At 43.8% G+C, this 17,163-nt stretch overlaps 2 protein-coding genes across 2 annotated transcripts in view; one reads left to right on the top strand and one right to left on the bottom strand.

Moving 5' to 3' along the window:
* Nucleotides 1–17,163, top strand: part of PCID2 (PCI domain containing 2) — a 279,698-nt gene that overhangs the window by 35,447 nt on the left and 227,088 nt on the right. The gene's annotated exons all lie outside the window — the stretch shown is intronic.
* LOC130488346 (coagulation factor X-like) lies at nucleotides 2,749–15,653 on the bottom strand. Its single transcript, XM_056862006.1, has 8 exons — nucleotides 15,559–15,653; nucleotides 13,068–13,228; nucleotides 11,378–11,402; nucleotides 10,090–10,203; nucleotides 7,262–7,393; nucleotides 4,821–5,125; nucleotides 3,978–4,095; nucleotides 2,749–3,318 (listed from the first exon to the last, which is right to left on the bottom strand). The coding sequence occupies exons 1-8, from the start codon at nucleotides 15,626–15,628 to the stop codon at nucleotides 2,756–2,758; spliced, it is 1,488 nt and encodes a 495-aa protein (XP_056717984.1). The 5' UTR covers nucleotides 15,629–15,653; the 3' UTR covers nucleotides 2,749–2,755.

Genomic DNA, 17,163 nt, shown 5'->3' with positions numbered 1-17,163 from the left:
GGGAGAGCCCATATCTCGAGACCCCCTGACCCAATGTTTACGAAACGTGGGGGGTATCTTAAGAACACTGGTCTGAAACTCTGCTCAAAGTTTGGGATCTGTACCCCCAAAAATGCGCCCCCTGCAGCCATGGAAAGAAAAAGGGGGGAGCCCATATCTCGGGACCCCCTGACCCAATGTTTACAAAACTTGGGGGGTATCTTAAGAACACTGGTCTGAAACTCCGCTCAAAGTTTGGGATCTGTACCCCCAAAAATACGCCCCCTGCGTATGTGCGAATGTGCACAAGCACCCCCCCACACACACACACACGAGGATTTCGCTCTCTCTCTCTCTCTCCCTGGCCGGGCCGCACATCAGCTGATTCCTCCAGTACTCAATCCTGACTGATTGGCCAGAAGAAGACCCAGCTTGGCCACCGATTGGCCGGGGGAGGAGAATGCTGCTTACTGACGGTTATGCTGCTTACTGACGGCCCCGAATTTGCCGAATTTATTCGCGAACTCCTGAACTCGCTGAATTCGGCCCCCCCCCGGTTGCCCGCCAGTTTTGAGTTTGGTTCCTCCCGAACTCAAAACCACCGAATCAGGGGAAATTCAGCTGATTTTCAGTTCTGGCCGAACCGAATTGACAGCCCTACTTTTCAGCTCTGGCCCTTGCCTGGTGGAACTCTCTGCTAGTTAGACCCATGCCCTGTGGGATTTAGTTCACTTCTGCTGGGCCTGGAAGAAGAAGATTTGGTTCTTATACTTCACTTTTTCTCCACTTATAAGGAGTCTCAAAGTGGCTTACAACTGCCAGTTCCAGGTTGGGAAATACCTGGAGGGTTGCCAGTTCCAGGTTGGGAAATACCTGGAGATTTCTGGGGTGGAGCCTGAGAAGGGCAGGATTTGGGGAGGGGAAGGACTTCAATGCCATAGAGTCCAGTTACCAAAGAGGACAGGTGAACTGATCTCTTCCCTCCCCCTCCCCACAACAGACACCTTGTGAGGTAGTTGAGGCTGAGAGAGTTCTGAGAGAACTGTGACTAGCCCAAGGTCATCCAGCAGGCTTCATGTGTAGGAGTCAGGAAACAAACCTGGTTCTCCAGATTTGAGTCCACTGCTCTTAATCACCACAGGAGCTGTGGAGGGGAGGGGCTGTGGCTCAGTGGTAGAGCATCTGCTTGGCACACAGAAGGTCCCAGGTTCAATCCCTGGCATCTCCAGTTAAAGAGACTAGGCAAGTAGGTGATGTGAAAGACCTCCGCCTGAGACTCTGGAGAGCCGCTGCCTGAGTAGACAATACTGATTCTGATGGACCAAGGATCTGATTCAGTAGAAGGCAGTTTCATGTGTTCACACTATGCCAGGCATATGGTTGAGGGCAGTGGCGGTTTTGTAGATCAGCTGGCCTCCCTTCCTTTCCCTTCCCCTCCCCTCCCTTATCCCCTTTCTTCCTCCTCCTCTCTTTTCCCCCTTCCCTTCTCCTCCTTATCTGTTCCTCTGTGGCCCTTAGAGTTCTTAGCTACTCATCACATCTTTGGACCAACTCCTCCTATTAAGGTTTGCTCCACCTACAGGAGGTGGCTATGTAGTATAGGAAACCATCTTGTAAAAAATTTAACTAGGATTGTTGGTTTTAAATTGTATGTTTCAAGTTTATATAGTATATTATTAATGCTGGAAGCTGCCCTGAGCAGCTTCCTGAGTACAAATCAAATTAAATTTAAAAAATTAAAAATAATTTTCCCAAAAGAGACAAAACCATTTTTGGTATTTATTCCAATAAGCCATTCTTGTGCCATATTTCTGACTTTTTCTGACTTTTTTTCCCATTAAAAAAGAGGTTTTGGCAGATCCCCCAACCTGTGGGACAGGAAAATAACAAGAGAAAATTCAAAAGTCTCTGGAGTGATAGTGGTGGTTGGTGAGTGAAAACTAAATAAAACAAAAGGAGATCCATTATACAAACACATTCCGTTCACAAAACATTCTGAACTTTATCATCATCAATCCATTTGTGAATGATGATGTGTAATAAGACAGCATTTTCCAAAAAGAAACTTCAAAATATTGTTTTATTATTGCATACAGAACAAAAGTGAATATGGAATTAAAGAAAATATTAGTAAAAGATAAACAGTAAAATATATGTGTATATGTGTATACTCAAACAAGTTTTTTTCTAAATTGACAGCCAAGTGGTGTAACCTTTATGGTGGTCATATGGTAAAATTGCTCTTCTTTGCTATAATTGGCTGGCCTAATTGGAATATAGAAGTTAGGCCCACCACCTTAATTCCCTTTGGAAAATAATAATGATGGCATTTTTTGATCTAGAGATGCTTGGTTCAATTGTGATAATATCCATCTTTTTAAAAAAAGTACACTGGATCTCTTTATTAATGGCTGAATACTATCAGCATCCATCATTTTGAAAACAGTACTGTGTCACCTTTCACTGTGATCCTATGCCTGTGTCTTTTAGGATCAGCCAAAGTTCCCATTAAGGAGTTTAGGAATCGACTAAAACATGTGATACACAACATGTAAGAGACGAAGTAAATACATTAAAAAAAAAACCTCCAGTATAAATGTGTGGGAGTTCTGCTATCGCAAGTTAAGAGGCAAGCTATTAAAAAAAAAAAAAAAAAAAAAGGCCTTAGGAAACATTAGCAGCTTTCAAAGGAGGAGTTGGGGGTGGGTTGGAAATTTGAAACAGAATTCACTGCTGGAAGCCCTTAGACCCGCCAAGTAGGTAACAGCGGCCCAGTTCATGCAACACTGTTATGCATGGTTCGAGCCATAATTCTCTTGATCCAAACTATGAATTTTGACACTTTTGTATAAACCCCGTATTTTCCTGTTCTTGCGCATCCTTCTCCCCAACTGACTACGCCAGTGACAAAATAAGTGCCCCTGTATTTAGTCACGTGAGGCCCTCCACTGTCCCCCTGACATGCATCTTGCGCAGCTGTATTATAGCCAGCACAGAACATATTTTCAGTGATTGGAAAATTGCTTGACAGCTTGCAGGTATTCCTATCAACGTAGGGTAGGTCAACAGCTTGAAGCCTGGCGGACTGGCGACCTTTCTCGTGGATGCGCCCGAAACCGCTAACGGTGCCTTTCTCTTGAGCCATTAGGATTTGATTCGCAAAGTCCGGAGTGGGAAGGCATGCGGCGGTCACGTTTTCAGAAAACTGGATAGGTCTCTTCAGCTTGATGAGGGCTATATCGTAGTCATACGTTTTCAGTACAAATCTGTGATGCACTAATATTTTTTCCACAGTGTAAAGAGTTCCGGTTCTTTCTCTTGCAGCTGTGTCCACTTCCCCTGTGCGAAGTCAATACAATAGAGTTATTATTATGACGTGCTGGTATTTTGGTCTTGAAATTGCTTAGTTAGTTTTTAAGTAAAAGTGTGTGTGTTTGTGTGTGTGTGTGTGTGAGAGAGAGAACAAGGACAAATAAATGCACTATAAAAACTTACCATTTTGCTTGCATGTGAGCTGTAATTTATATAAAGACACATCCGAGCAGGAACCTTCCTGCTTCACCATTTAATACTAGAAACAAAAGCTAAGGAAATTGTTCCTTTTTTAGGAACAGGAATGCTGTGATATGGGGAGAATCCTGTGCTGGTATTTCTCCTGTATGGAACACTTGTTCCCAAAAGCAGCATAGATTAAAACACCTGAAGGTGGGCAACCCTAGGGAACATACTGACAGTCAGATAAATGAAAACATGAGGTCAAGGGAAATCACACTGATCAAAAGCCCTGTATCTGCATATTGTTGTTGCGTTGTTAGCTGTTTGAATCAAAAATCTAAGGTGGGATATAAATATTTTAAATCAATAAATAGAGGGGGAGATTTCAGGAGTGTGGTGGAAATTCCAAATTGTTCCCCCTCTGTGTAGACTCCTTGAGGGTCCGTGCTTAATTATCTTTGAAAAGTCTTTTTTAAAGAAGATAAATTGTTATGAAGACCTACCTAAAACAACTTTAATTAATTTTGTCTGGTTTATACAATGAGCTGCAGTGAGCACATAAAACTGGTTCAGAACTGTTCCTCCGCAAAACCCTTCATTGTCTTCATTTATTAGAAGTGCCTGAAAAGAAACAAAAGCTGTCAGAAAAACAGACGGAAAGAAAAGACTGAAAAGGTGTTATCATTGTTTTTATTTTATTATTTATTTACTTTGGTTATGTCTAGTGTACCTACAAAAAGTCCGGAGCTCTAAATAAAATTTTAAAAAGACACAGGCCCTGCCCTCAGTAGGGTTGCCAGGTCCCTCTTTGCCACCAGCGGGAGATTTTTGGGGCGGAGCCTGAGGAGGGCGGGGTTTGGGGAGGGGAGGGACTTCAATGCCATAGAGTCCAATTGCCAAAGCGGCCATTTTTCTCCAGGTGATCTGATCTCTATTGGCTGGAGATCATCTGAATTAGCAGATCTCCTGCTACTACCTGGCAGTTGGCAACCCTAATACTGAGCCAGTCTCTGAGCAAAGGGGAAATATCCTCCTAGGGGGCATAGATGTTTCTACATTGGTTTTTATTGTGGTTTTAATGCATTGTATGCCTGTTTTACTCTTTATTTTTATCCAATTGGTTTTTTATATTGTTGTTACCCGCCTTGGATCCTGAAATTCTCAAGAGAAAGGAGGGCAACTAAGTAAGTAAGTAAGTAAGTAAGTAATCAGTTTGGCAACAGGCAGGTATGCTCTTATGTGGCAGTTTCTATACATGGCAAAAACAAAGGGATTGTTTTAAAAATATAAACATTAATAGTTAAACAGACCTTAATAGTTAAACAGACATTAACACTTTCATTTACCTGCCATGGACATTCACCCGGCTTACAATCATATCCGCCAACTATTCTCACGTCAGGTTCAATCTCATCAGGTTCAATATCTGTTTTTGAGTTAGAGTTATTCTGCGTACTGTTGAGCAAGTCTTCATCCTGGGAGCGTAGGGAGGGGCTAGGGGTGGTGAAATTCTGGTCACCCAATGAATCATCATAAGTCCATTCCTTGTCATAGTCATGGGAAACACCCATTATATCTCCAAAAGATCTTGCTTCCCTCTTTTTCTTTGGTCCTTCCTTTTTCACTGTTATTTGACCACAGGGAAAACTTCCTACAAAAAACATCAGAAGCATTTCAAATGTACCGACACAACCAAGCAAACAGGCATCCAAAAAAGAAAGAAGCAGGCCTTTTTAATTATGCTTGCATGGTCTGAACTATTTTTGAAAATTTTCAATTCGTTCCTATCAAGGTTAATAGGAATGAAGTGAATACTTCACAACATCAGGGGGAAATTAGAAACATTGGGGTGCAAATGGATGTATATAAATTCAGTGGAGAGAACTGTAGAAGTGAATGTCCAGATGTGGCTCAGAGGAAATTTGTTGCTCTCATTTGGAGCAGAAGCCAAATCTACACAGCACTAGTTGTCTGACACCTGTATCAATCAAGAACCCCCCCATGTCAAAGTAGGGCTACATGTAGTGCCCCCATGTTAATCATGAAGTAATTTCTCCCTTCTCGAACAACAATAATAAGGTACTAAACAATTATTGCTAGTTGTTATTGTTGCCATATCCTTTTAAATAAAGCAAAACACCAATAACAAAAAGCTATAGGAGACAGCCCACATGAAGCCTGGGTGGGGCAGTGTTGGTTCTAGATTCTGTGTCATGGCCTTACTTTCTTCAGGAGTACTCCTTATTTTGAGGGAGGAGCTGTGGCTCAGTGGTAGAGCATCTGCTTGGCATGCAGAAGGTCCCAGGTTCAATCTCCGGTATCGCCACTGAAAGGGACTAGGCAAGTAGGTGATGTGAAAGACCCCTGCCTGAGACCATGGAGAGCTGCTGCTGGTCTGAGCAGACAATACTGACTTGGATGGACCAAGGGTCTGATTCAGTATAAGGTAGCAGAATGAAGGGAAACAGAAAGTTTCCTAAAGCAAAGGTGTCAGGACGAAGCAGTAGTTTCAGGAGAGAACGTGTGGAACAGGAAGATGATGTAATAGTTCTGCTGTACACTGCATTGGTCAGGCTGCACCGGGAGTATTGTGTGCGGTTCTGGAGGCCTCACTTCAAAAAGGATGTGGACAGAACAGAGAGGGGTGCAGAGGGGAGCAATGAGGACGATCAGGGGCCTGGAGATCAACCCCTACAAGGAAAGGCTGAGGGACTTGGGCATGTTTCATCTGGAGAAGATGAGGTTGAGGTGGGACATGATTGCTCTCTTTAAGTATTAGAAGGGCTATCACTTAGAGGAGGGCAGGGAGCTGTTCCTGTTGGCAGCAGAGGCTAGGACTCGCAAGAATGGGTTTAAATTAGAGGCGGAAAGGAACTGGCTGGATATTAGGAATTTTTTTAATAGTAAGAGGTGTTCAACAGTTGAATCAGCTACCTAGGGAGGTGGTGAGCTCCCTCTCAGTAGCAGTCTTTAAGCAGAGGCTGGACAGGGGTGCTCTAGGCTGATCCTGCATTAAACAGGGGGTTGGACTAGATGGTCTGTATGTCCCCATCCAACTCTATGATGCTATGAATGAAAGAACAAGGACTGAGGAGAAAGGGAGCAGGGAAACAAACATCCCATATTACAAAAGGGCTATTTTCTGTTGGCAGGAAAGGAGTGGACATGCAAGGGAGATTTGGAGATGGGGGCCTAGCGAAAGCTAAGGATGCAAGCATATGAATGAGAAGGAATTTAAGTGTCATCTCATGCATTCTAACATATTTCATGGGGATGTGCAATGGTATGGTATAGTCAGATGTCAGAAGCTTAACAGGGTTGGTACTTTGATGGGAGACCACCAAGGCTCTGCAGAGGAGGGCAATGGCAAGCCACTTCTGATTCTCACTTGCCTTGAAAGCCCCTTGCTGGGATCGCCATAAGTTGGTTGCCACTTGACAGCACATATGTATGTAGTGTCCTCCACATGGCCAGTGGATGGACACAATCAGGGAGCTCCATGCTCAGAATTCAATTCCCAGGCATGCACAGGCCCAATTTGGATCATGACCATGGCTCACAAGGAGAGGCAATCAAATAAACTTCCTTCAGATTAAACAGATTACTTGTGATAGAAAATGTCTCTCCTGCAGACTCTTAAACCACAATATAACCTTTCCATCTTGATACAAATATAACATACTATCAGGGTTAGACAAAATCATTCATGCCACACTAATAATATAATAAAGTTTGGTTAAAAGTGATAAGACTTCATAACTTATCTTAGTTTGTTACATGACTATACCTGTAGCGACACAGGAACTTCCATCTTCCCCCAGAATGTACCCATCAGCGCAAGAGCACACAACAGTGTTTTCCACGAGGGTGCAGAAGTGGTGACATCCACCATTGTTTAGTTTGCAATACTTTTGGATGACTGCATAAAAGATAAGGAAATACAAACACTGAAAGGGAAATAAATCCATGTTCTACAGACAAAGAGAAAGACCATAAACAAGGGTCTGGGACATTTTCTTCTAGAACCAATGGAGAGTATGTCCTGCTAGAAAGACCCAGATTCAAATCCCTACTCTTGATGACCTGAAGGTGGGCCAGTTACACGGAGTGAAGCTTTTTCATCTCCCCCCACCACCGCAGCACAAAACGCCCCAGGAATTTTGTGCTGCAGGAGGAAGGGGAAACGAGAAAGTTGTGCTCTACAGATGGAAACCCTTCTACCTATGGAAATGCTCTGTTGGATCCAAGCCATTGTCTTTCATCCTAACTTGCCTCAGAACCCAGTTGTGAGGATCAAATGAACAATGCTATGTAGGCTGCCTCAAGCTCAATAGTGGGAGGGCAGATAAAATGCAATAGACAAATAATAAATGGAGAGAGAGACTGCTAACCCTTGGAGGCAATTTTGTACTAGATCAATCCTCTTGCCTTCTAAGCATACTTTTTTACTTGTCCTATACTGTTTTAAGTTTACTTAGATGATTGAGGGGAAATTTGGGAGGCTAACAGCGCATTCCTCAAATGCGCCGGCGGCAACAGCAAAAAGCCTTAGGAGGCCGACGAAGGCCTCCGCCGGCGCAGGGGCCCACACCGCTGGCACCCAGACGGTGCATGCTGGCGTGAGTGGCCCCAGAGCTGGCGTGCCAGCCTGGACGCCGGTCCCTGGCTGCCGCGGCGGCAGCACTGGGCCTGGACGCCGCCTCAGCCTCCCGCTGGTCTCCAGCTGCCTGCACAGGCCGCGGCGGCATGCCAGGAGGCGTTCCGGCTGGGTTGCCTCCTAAGCCCGGCGCAGGCATTCCTTTCAGGAATGCACTGTAAGAAGACAGTGACTAAGGGGAATTTTTCAATCAAGGTACTTGCAGATCCATTTCCCGACTGCCGGTCTAATTTCTTGAAGACACAGTGTTTAAACAGTGCCTAAGGGCCTGTATGCTACCAGTACACTAAGGAAAATTTGAAGCCTTTCTCCAACCTAAGGGGCTCTCAGCCAGTGGAAGAGCCAAGTAATTTAGAGGAAACCTCATTGGGCTAGAACCTAGAGGCCCCTGGTTGGCCACTGTGTGAACAGACTGCTGGACTTGATGGGGCTTGGTCTGATCCAGCAGGGCCTTTCTTATGTTCTTAATTTCTTGTAGCATAAGGTAGCGCACCACCCCACTAGCTGTAGTACTGCCTGGTGACTGAAGTTGCTATAAAGGCTTCTTTGTATGCATACCAGCCCCAGTGCTGGAAAGGTCATGTCCCTATTGTGAACACACAGGTGATTCCAAAGTCCTGGATCAGTTGACTGAAGACAGCTCCGTACTTTACACAGCAAACCTGGGGCTTCCCATAAATCATGGATAACTCCTACATGTATTTAAATGCTCACATAATGTGTCTGGGAACCCTGGGTGGTCCAGTTTGTGTGTGAAGGGAAACTTGTATATCTCCTCTGCAACCAAATGCACAAATTCTCCTTACATTGGGAAGCTTATGTATCATACTGGGGGAGGGGGATGCAAAAATTCTATCTCAGATGTTACGAAGAGGCATGGAAAAGTGGAGGAGGAGGTCACATGGGCGTTTTGCCCCACCACACACGCCCACACCCCAAAATATCCAAAGCTTCTCTAAGGCATTCAAATAGAAGTGTCAAGATATTTTTCATTAATTTTTTAAATTGAATCTTACACATTCTTTGCTTTCACAGCTGTTGTAAAGAATTATTCTATAATTTTAAACATTTAATACTTGAAATCTTTTTTGGGTCATGTGCTGGAGGATGGGGCTTCAGTCCCAGATGAGGTCTGTTATCATGGGGTTCTTAACTAAATCCCAGTGCCAAGAGGTGGTGGAAATTTTGATGATCCCACACGTGGTGGGAAGACTTGGGACGGTGTGTTCCTGCTGTCACAGCATATAGGAACATGCGCATACATATGGCCATTTATGCAGGGTCAATTTTGATGCTCACTCAAAGCTCTTTTAAAAAATGGGACCTTTAAAATGCCTATTCATGGTCTCGACGCAAAAAGAGAAATTCCACCCTCACCCCCACTCGCCTGCTCCTTTGTTCCTTCCATTAGCCAACCGCTGTTTGTATAGCTAATGCTCGGCTGTCGTTTTGCATGCTTCCTTGAGGGGATTCTTTGGTGCGGGGGTGGAGCAAACACAAAAGGTCGCGTTAAAGGGGTTCTTAAAAAATGTGAAGCAGGAGCACACCTGTGAAGGAGCTTCACAAAATGTGAAGTGCTGGCTTCGCAGTCACTTCCTGAATGACGGCTCAGCGTGAAAAACTAAAAACAATATGCAGGGCACTTCAGCCTGGAACGCGCTGCTAATTACCAAGCATAAATGGCCATAAATATTTACAGATATGCACGCAATATGCTCAATTTCTGTTTTCCTTTCTCCCTTTTGGAGGTTCAGGAATAGGAGAAATCAGGGAAATTATGCATATCCGTACATGTATATACTCAGGCCAATCCATTATTTCCTGGTAGGCTGCTATGATTTTTAGGCTTCAGCCCGCATCATCATCAATCTCTCAACTCACCCTGTGTTAATTTAGGAACACTATACTCTATCCCTTCAGCCTGAGTCACCACTAATATGATCAAAAGGCAAACTTACCTGATTCACATTTGGAGCCATGATATCCATCTAAACACATGCAGGTGTATTTACCGATTCCATCTTTGCACGTTCCACCATAATGGCAAGGGTTAGGCTCACATTGGTTCCCATCTAGAATGAGGGGGAAGAATCTAAGATGCTAAAATAGTTGTGTGTTACGAATACAAATATTATGGTGCCGGAAGTCTCATTTCAGATTGCATGTTATTTTCTGGCTTAAGTGCAGTACCCACTGGAACAAACATTTGCTGTAAACTTGATCTGAAGCCAATATAGAATCACATTTACTGATTTACCTCTGAATTGCAAGGCTCCTCCTCGCCAGGGGCAGAAGTGAGTCAGCTGGGCTGGGAGACTAAGGTTGCCAACCTCCAGGTGGTGGCTGGAGATCTCCTGCTATTCCACACCTGGAATACTGTGTGCAGTTCTGGAGGCCTCACTTCAAAAAGGATGTGGACTGAATGGAGTGGGTGCAGAGGAGAGTGATGAGGATGATCAGGGGCCTGAAGACCAAGCCCTACGAGGAAAGGCTGAGGGACTTGGGAATGTTTAGCCTGGAGAACACCAGGGTCATCTAGTCCAACCCCCTGCACAATGCAGGAAATTCCAAACTACCCCCCCACCCCCAGTGACCCATAGTCCATGCCCAGAAGATGGCCAAGGTGCCCTCCCTCTCATGATCTGCCTAAGGTCATACTATGGCATGGAAAATATAGTGGGGATAAAATGGCTTTCAGTCGAAGCTAAGCAGACAGTGAGGAGTCTCTTCTGCTTGCACAAGAACTGTTGCCCACGTGAAAGTTCTCCGAGGGATCCAAACTGGAGCCCCCCTTCACTAATGTATGGCCACTGAGGGGACTGGGATGTACACATTTCAGTTCTTCTGGACAGGCTTTTTACAGAGAGAGTGAGAGAGTGGGCAGGATCCAGCCACCTTATTTGCTCAAACTCACCAAATTTTCCTCCTTACTGTAGTCCCCATCCCACATGGTTTTGTCCATAAAGAGCCCATGATCCTTTGCATAGCCTCTTTGGTTGGTCAAAGGACACCTCCTCCACCTGTTTTCACCTGCAGAGAAGGTGGTTGGATCCAAACCAGTTTGAGGGACTACAGAATGGTGATGTGGTTCCTTGATTGCACTATCCTGGTGTAATTAGAATATGAAGATCTGAGAAAGTGTGATTTGGTATGACATTTTAATCATGATGAATCAGCAACTGTTCTTTACACTCTCTGTATCTTCAATAAACATTTTAGTACAAAAAACTTTAAAATGTCTCTTACCAAAATATATATTCCAGAATTCCTCCTAATGAGAAAAAAAACATAGCAGGTTAATAAAATTAGTTAGCTATAATGTTAAAATGTTCATAATACAAATTAGATGAGACTGATTCAAATATTAACATTGATCTAACACAATCTTTTAAGGACCATCTATAGAGTTCATGACTCTTCTAAAAATTTAAGACTCCTCTCTTGCCTCCTTTTAACAAATGGTAAATCTTTACCCTTGTCATAACTTTATTGCCCCTTCCCTTCAACACACAATATACTTGATGGACAGAGCCCTAATAATACTTAATTGGTGGTAGTGGAAAGTGCTGTTGTCGCAGCCAACTTATGTTGACCCCATAAAGTTTTCAAGGCAAGAGATGAGCAGAGGTGGTTTGCCGTTGCCTACCTCTGCATAGGAACCCTGGTCTTCTTTGGTAGTCTCCATCCAAGTACTAACCAGGGCTGACCCTGCTTAAAGATAAAAGGTAAAGATGCAAGCACTGGGTCATTACTGACCCATGGGGTGATGTCACATCATGACCCTGCTTAGCTTCTGAGATCTGCCAAGATCTGGGGTAGATAGCCTTACAGAAGATACATAATGCCTGTTCTATGACAAGATCTACACAGCTCTACCACTTCCCACCATGGTATTCTTTATAGCACAGCAGCCTTTCCAGGCCTGGGTCCTCTGAGCATAGGAGTCATCAAGCTACAAGCACATTACAGGACGACAGAAGGGGAGCCAAATATATGACTTCACTAGTGTCACGGCCAGGATCATAGACAGACCAAGAGAGCTAGGGACAGAAACACAAACCAAGCACCCAGATGATGCACTGTAGTGAGGAATTAGCTGAGTGTCTGAGTCATGAAGGAATCACTTGAGCCTCATCTTGCTGTCTGAAGCATACAAATAATCAGGAGGCTGGCACACTTGCGTTCCTTGCATGCGTACTAGCAGCAGGTCCTTCCAAAAGGCAAAAGAAGAAGAGGCAACTTGCTTGTGACCCGACTGGTGGAGCTCCAACGACCAATGAAATCCACTTCTCTAGTCCCTTTCCATTGCTGAGTAAGGCTCCAGAACTGGCTAGCCAGACAGTACATTGGCAAGAACTTGCCAAATATTATTCACCTACAGATATTTGCAGTTTAATGTAACCTCTCTGGCCCTTGTAAAAAGAATTACATTTGATGTATTTAATACTATGTATTAGTTAGGAAGCTCTGACCTGGATGGCCCAGGCTAGCCTGATCTCGTCAGATCTCAGAAGCTAAGCAGGGTCAGCCCAGGTTAGTATTTGGATGGGAGACCACCAAGGAAGTCCAGGGTTGCTGTGCAGAGGAAGGCACTGGCAAACCACCTCTGTTCGTCTCTTGCCATGAAAACCCCCAAAAGGGGTCGACATAAGTCAGCTGCGACTTGACGGCACTTCACACACACAAGCCGGCTGTGACTTGATGGCACTTTACACACACACACATTAGTTAGGAAAAGAAAAAGGAACTTAGGGTAGGTTTGGATTATTTCCTGGCAAACTGTGACACTGTAATCCATAACCCAAACAAAATAATTTCTCAAACTCTTAGGATCATGGTGTTCAATTATTCAGGTTATGGTGCTACTAACCAACTAGTGTAAAGCAGAAACCAAACAATACATTCAAAACAAACCCTGGAACCCATTTGTCCTTACTGTTTGCTCTTGATTTTCGTAGACCTCTCTGGCTTCTTCTTTTGAGCACCTCTCCTCGTAACACTCTCTCTCAAGATTTCCTTGCTTAAACTCCTCAAATGGTGAATTGGCCCGTCTTGCTCTGTTCAAAAATTTATTGGCAGGTTTGTCCCCTAAGAATACTAAACAAAAAAAAAATGGAAAGAAAGAAACATTGTTCCTTCGTAGGGAAATGTCCCTGTCTGAATAGAAAAGTATGATTAAAATTGCTCTAATTTAGTCGACTAAACTGCCATGCTCAGATTCATGTACCTCTTCACAAGCGTACACATCTTTGACATACAATGCTACTCCTCCCTCCTTCCTTATCTGTCTATCCCTTCTAAACTAGTTGTACCCCTTAATCTTATTATTCCAATCGTGAGTGATGTCCCACCAAGTTTCAGTAATGCCAATTAGGTCAAAATCCCCTTCCTGTATTAGGGGTCCAAGGGCTTCCTTCTTGTTTCCCATACTCGGCACATTAGTGCACAAACATCAAAATCCATGGTTTATGTGCTCCAAGGTTTTTGTTTCTGAACTTACCCGCAAGTTTATGTTTCCTCGCATACATGGCACTCCCAGCAAATTTTATTGTTCCCATCTCCAGTTATTGTCATCATGCTATGCTTTAAGTTTTTTTCTCGCTCCCCCATAAGATGTAGTTTAAAGCCCTCCTTATCAGGTTGGCAAGGCTCTCACCAAAAACATTTTTTCCTACCCTCGTGAGGTGCAAACCATCTCCCGATAGAAGAGCTTCATCACGAAAGCGCAACCTCAATTCAAAGTCCGCAAACTGTTTTACACTTTGGTATCTTAGCCACTATACTTCAGTGGGCTGTAACCCACCACTCCATGAAGCAAATTGTGAAAACTTCCCAAAGCCTAAGGAGAGTTCTCTGATTTATGTGGCTCTTTCTTCGGCAGAAACAGAGGGAGGTTCCTTAGACTGAAGGAAAATCATCCCAGTGAATTTTATTTTTTAAATGTGTTTATAATATTTAATTCACTTTCATATTTCTATTGGTGATTGCTCTGATTCGGAGAAGGGCAAGGGCACACACGAACACATGAAGCTGCCTTATACTGAATCAGACCCTTGGTCCATTGAAGTCAGTATTGTCTACTCAGACTGGCAGTGGTTCTCCAGGGTCTCAGCTAGAGGTCTATTCCCATCATCTACTTGTTTAGTCCCTTTAAGTCAGGGGTAGGGAACGTCAGGCCCAGGGGCTGTTTAAGGCCCCTTGAAATCAATAGGTCTCTGTACATAAATCCAAAGGGGGCAACACAGTGCAGTGACTCTATCCATGGATGTCAGCTCTTCCTCCTCCTTCCCCATCCAACAGCCAGTTCTAATCTCTCTGCGGCTGGCCTGCATGCACTCTGCTGTCACTGAATAGGCCATAACGTCTTGCCCTAGGATACTATACTAGGGTTGCCAGGTCCCTCTTTGCCACCAGTGGGAGGTTTTGGGGGTGGAGCCTGAGGAGGGCGGGGTTTGGGGAGGGGAGGGACTTCAATGCCATAGAGTCCAATTGCCCAAGCGGCCATTTTCTCCAGGGGAACTGATCTCTATCGGCCGGAGATCAGTTGTAATAGCAGGAGATCTCCAGCTAGTACCTGGAGGTTGGCAACCCTATACTATACCCAAAACTGAGTTTCAACTGAATTAACAAGACACTCAATCCATGCAAAAAAAAAAAAAAAAAAGTTTGGTAGGAGTATGTCAAGATACCTAGAAATCTTAAAACAGTTCCAGTGAAATCACATGGATGAATTTGAAAGCAAAATGCGAGCTGATTGCTAACATTGTTACTAAATCTCTAAAATAGTTTCACCAAAGAGATAATAAAAGTTTTAAATCCAAAAAGTAAGTTACCTGGGATCTTCATTCCAGGGCACCAGTGAAGCTGGTGTTATGTCCTATCATATTCTGGGATCACTTAGGAGCTTAAACAGTTTGACAGCTTCCTGTGTTACATTTACTACCAGCTTTGCTGATCTGAGCAAAGCTTTCCCCCCTTCTATCACAAAAATATTTCTTTCCTGCCTTCCTTTTCTTCTTCTCTGTTCCTTCGTGATTCTTTCGTTCCGTACCTCACTACCTTGAATTTTAACAAATCATCACAATGATGAATCTTCTGCTTATGATGAGTCCCATAAAATACAACAGCATGTAATTGTCATTTTTCTCTCCCTTCTGACTGAAAAAGAAGTCTCTCTGAGAGACGTTTTGTCTCCCTGCATTGCCTCTGGTCTACCATCCCACAGATTAAATGTTATAGTGTACCCTTTATTTTAATAGGAAATAATTCAGTTTCAGGCACTAAACTCAGGCGTGCCGTATGCCGTTAGGAAATATTTCTCTTCACATGTGATCCTTCCTCACCCTGACAACAAAAGAGAAATGTCTCTTATTCAAAATAAGCTGGAACAATTACACGGAGAGGAAACAGAAATCAAAGGATCTTACCGCTTTTTTCTGCCTCCAGGAGTCTTGACAGAAAAGCGAAGAGCAGAATGACCAACAGCTGGTTAGCCATCGTGCCCGTCGGAGAAAACAACGGCGGGTTTCACTTCAGGGCCAGAGATGAACAAGGTTCAAGCAGCCCATTTCCCGTGACTGCGCTGCAGCTCTTATCACATACAACCAAAATGTTTGCCTTTGGACAATGCATTCTTTAAAATTGTTGTGCTGACTAATTGGACATCCTTCACTTTTTCCAAGTAAGGTCATAGAGCCTTTGTAGATAAACAGTGCGTGCTGGTTTCGGTGTCTCGGAAGAGAGTTTCTCTGCTCTTTGCCCCAGAAGGTCCAAAGTTGATTGCATTTATTTACAGGAATAATCTTGCAGACTGTGGGCTGCTCACATAGAAATGCCAAACAACTCCACAAACGGGAAAAGTCATCCCTAGTGAAGCCTTTCCCCCCACCCCTCCCAAAATTGCGTTACCAGACTGTTATTCCCATCTTAGAGCCCGACAACAAGAGAGAAAACACAGGACACTTTCCTCTTGGTTTATTTCTGTTGTCACTACTACGCAAACAATCATAAAAAGCCCCAGAGCAGCAGAAAGTGTAACCTGAGAGGGAAACCATAAACTGGCCCACAATGTGTGAATGGGGCCAACAGTACATACTGGGCCTTGGGAAAAGAGGAAGTGTGACTAAGCTAGTTTGGGAGAATGCTAATGCATTAAAAAAAGAATGATGAGGTATAGGAATAAAACAAGGGCTGTAGACAAGTTTGTATCACACACCTGAGGGTACAAATGCGTTGCTGAGCAATTTATGATGCAGCAGAGACTCTAAGATGGTCTCATCTGAATAGGGTTTCCAACCCTAAAGTGGTGCCTAATGTTCTCCAGGAATTACAAGTGATCTCTAGATGACAAAGATCAAACTATAGATCTGCAGACTACAGGGGTCAGTTTCTCTGGAAAAATGGCTGCTTAAAAATGGCATTATATCTTGCTGAGGTCCGTTCCCACCCCAAATCCCACTATCCCCAGGCCCCACCCCCAAAATTTCCTGGAATTTCCCAACCCAGAGATGGCAACCCTACATCAGAGCATAATTACTAAGAGTAAATAATGTAAATTGTTCTTGGTTTCCCTTATCAACTGTTCTTCTGCATCATTCATACACTGTTGAAATCAGTTGCATTTGGGATAAGCTTATCACTTTTGAGGTGCTGACTTTATGGAGGCAGCTTTCTTAAAAAAAATATTGATATATAACTTGGGAACAGATTTGGGAGAAGAACTACTGCAGTTCCCAAAATCAAGATAGGAACACTTTAGAGGTTGCTGCTACTGGAATGACGAGGATCAGAGTTCTTTCACCCAGGGCTGACTCCATACAGAGAGTTTTCTCCTCTTCAGGAGCTCTAGTTGTGTACCTTTGTTTATTTATTGTTTCCACACAATGGTATCTTTTGTTTCTGCACTCTCATGCGTCAACCTGATTGTGGACGTCATCCACCTAGACAAAGTCTGGACAGAAACCCCATTTCCCTTGTTTGGTCCCCTTAAAGCATATGAAAGGTTGTCATGAACCCTAAACTCAGTTGTCCTC

This window comes from Euleptes europaea, chromosome 16 (genome assembly GCF_029931775.1).
Source record: "Euleptes europaea isolate rEulEur1 chromosome 16, rEulEur1.hap1, whole genome shotgun sequence".
NCBI lineage: Eukaryota > Metazoa > Chordata > Lepidosauria > Squamata > Sphaerodactylidae > Euleptes > Euleptes europaea.
The sequence above is the reverse complement of the archived record's forward strand: the minus strand, read 5'-3'. Positions and strand labels throughout refer to the sequence as shown.

Bases quoted from the DNA above. Each gene is read 5' to 3' on its own strand.
- LOC130488346 (XM_056862006.1), bottom strand. From the start codon at position 15,628: ATGGCTAACCAGCTGTTGGTCATTCTGCTCTTCGCTTTTCTGTCAAGA. The intron at 7,394-10,089 runs GTAAGTTTGCCT...TCTTTTATGCAG, and splicing joins TGGCTCCAAATGTGAATCAG to TCATCCAAAAGTATTGCAAA. The intron at 3,319-3,977 runs GTAGGTCTTCAT...GACTTCGCACAG, and splicing joins ATTAATTAAAGTTGTTTTAG to GGGAAGTGGACACAGCTGCA.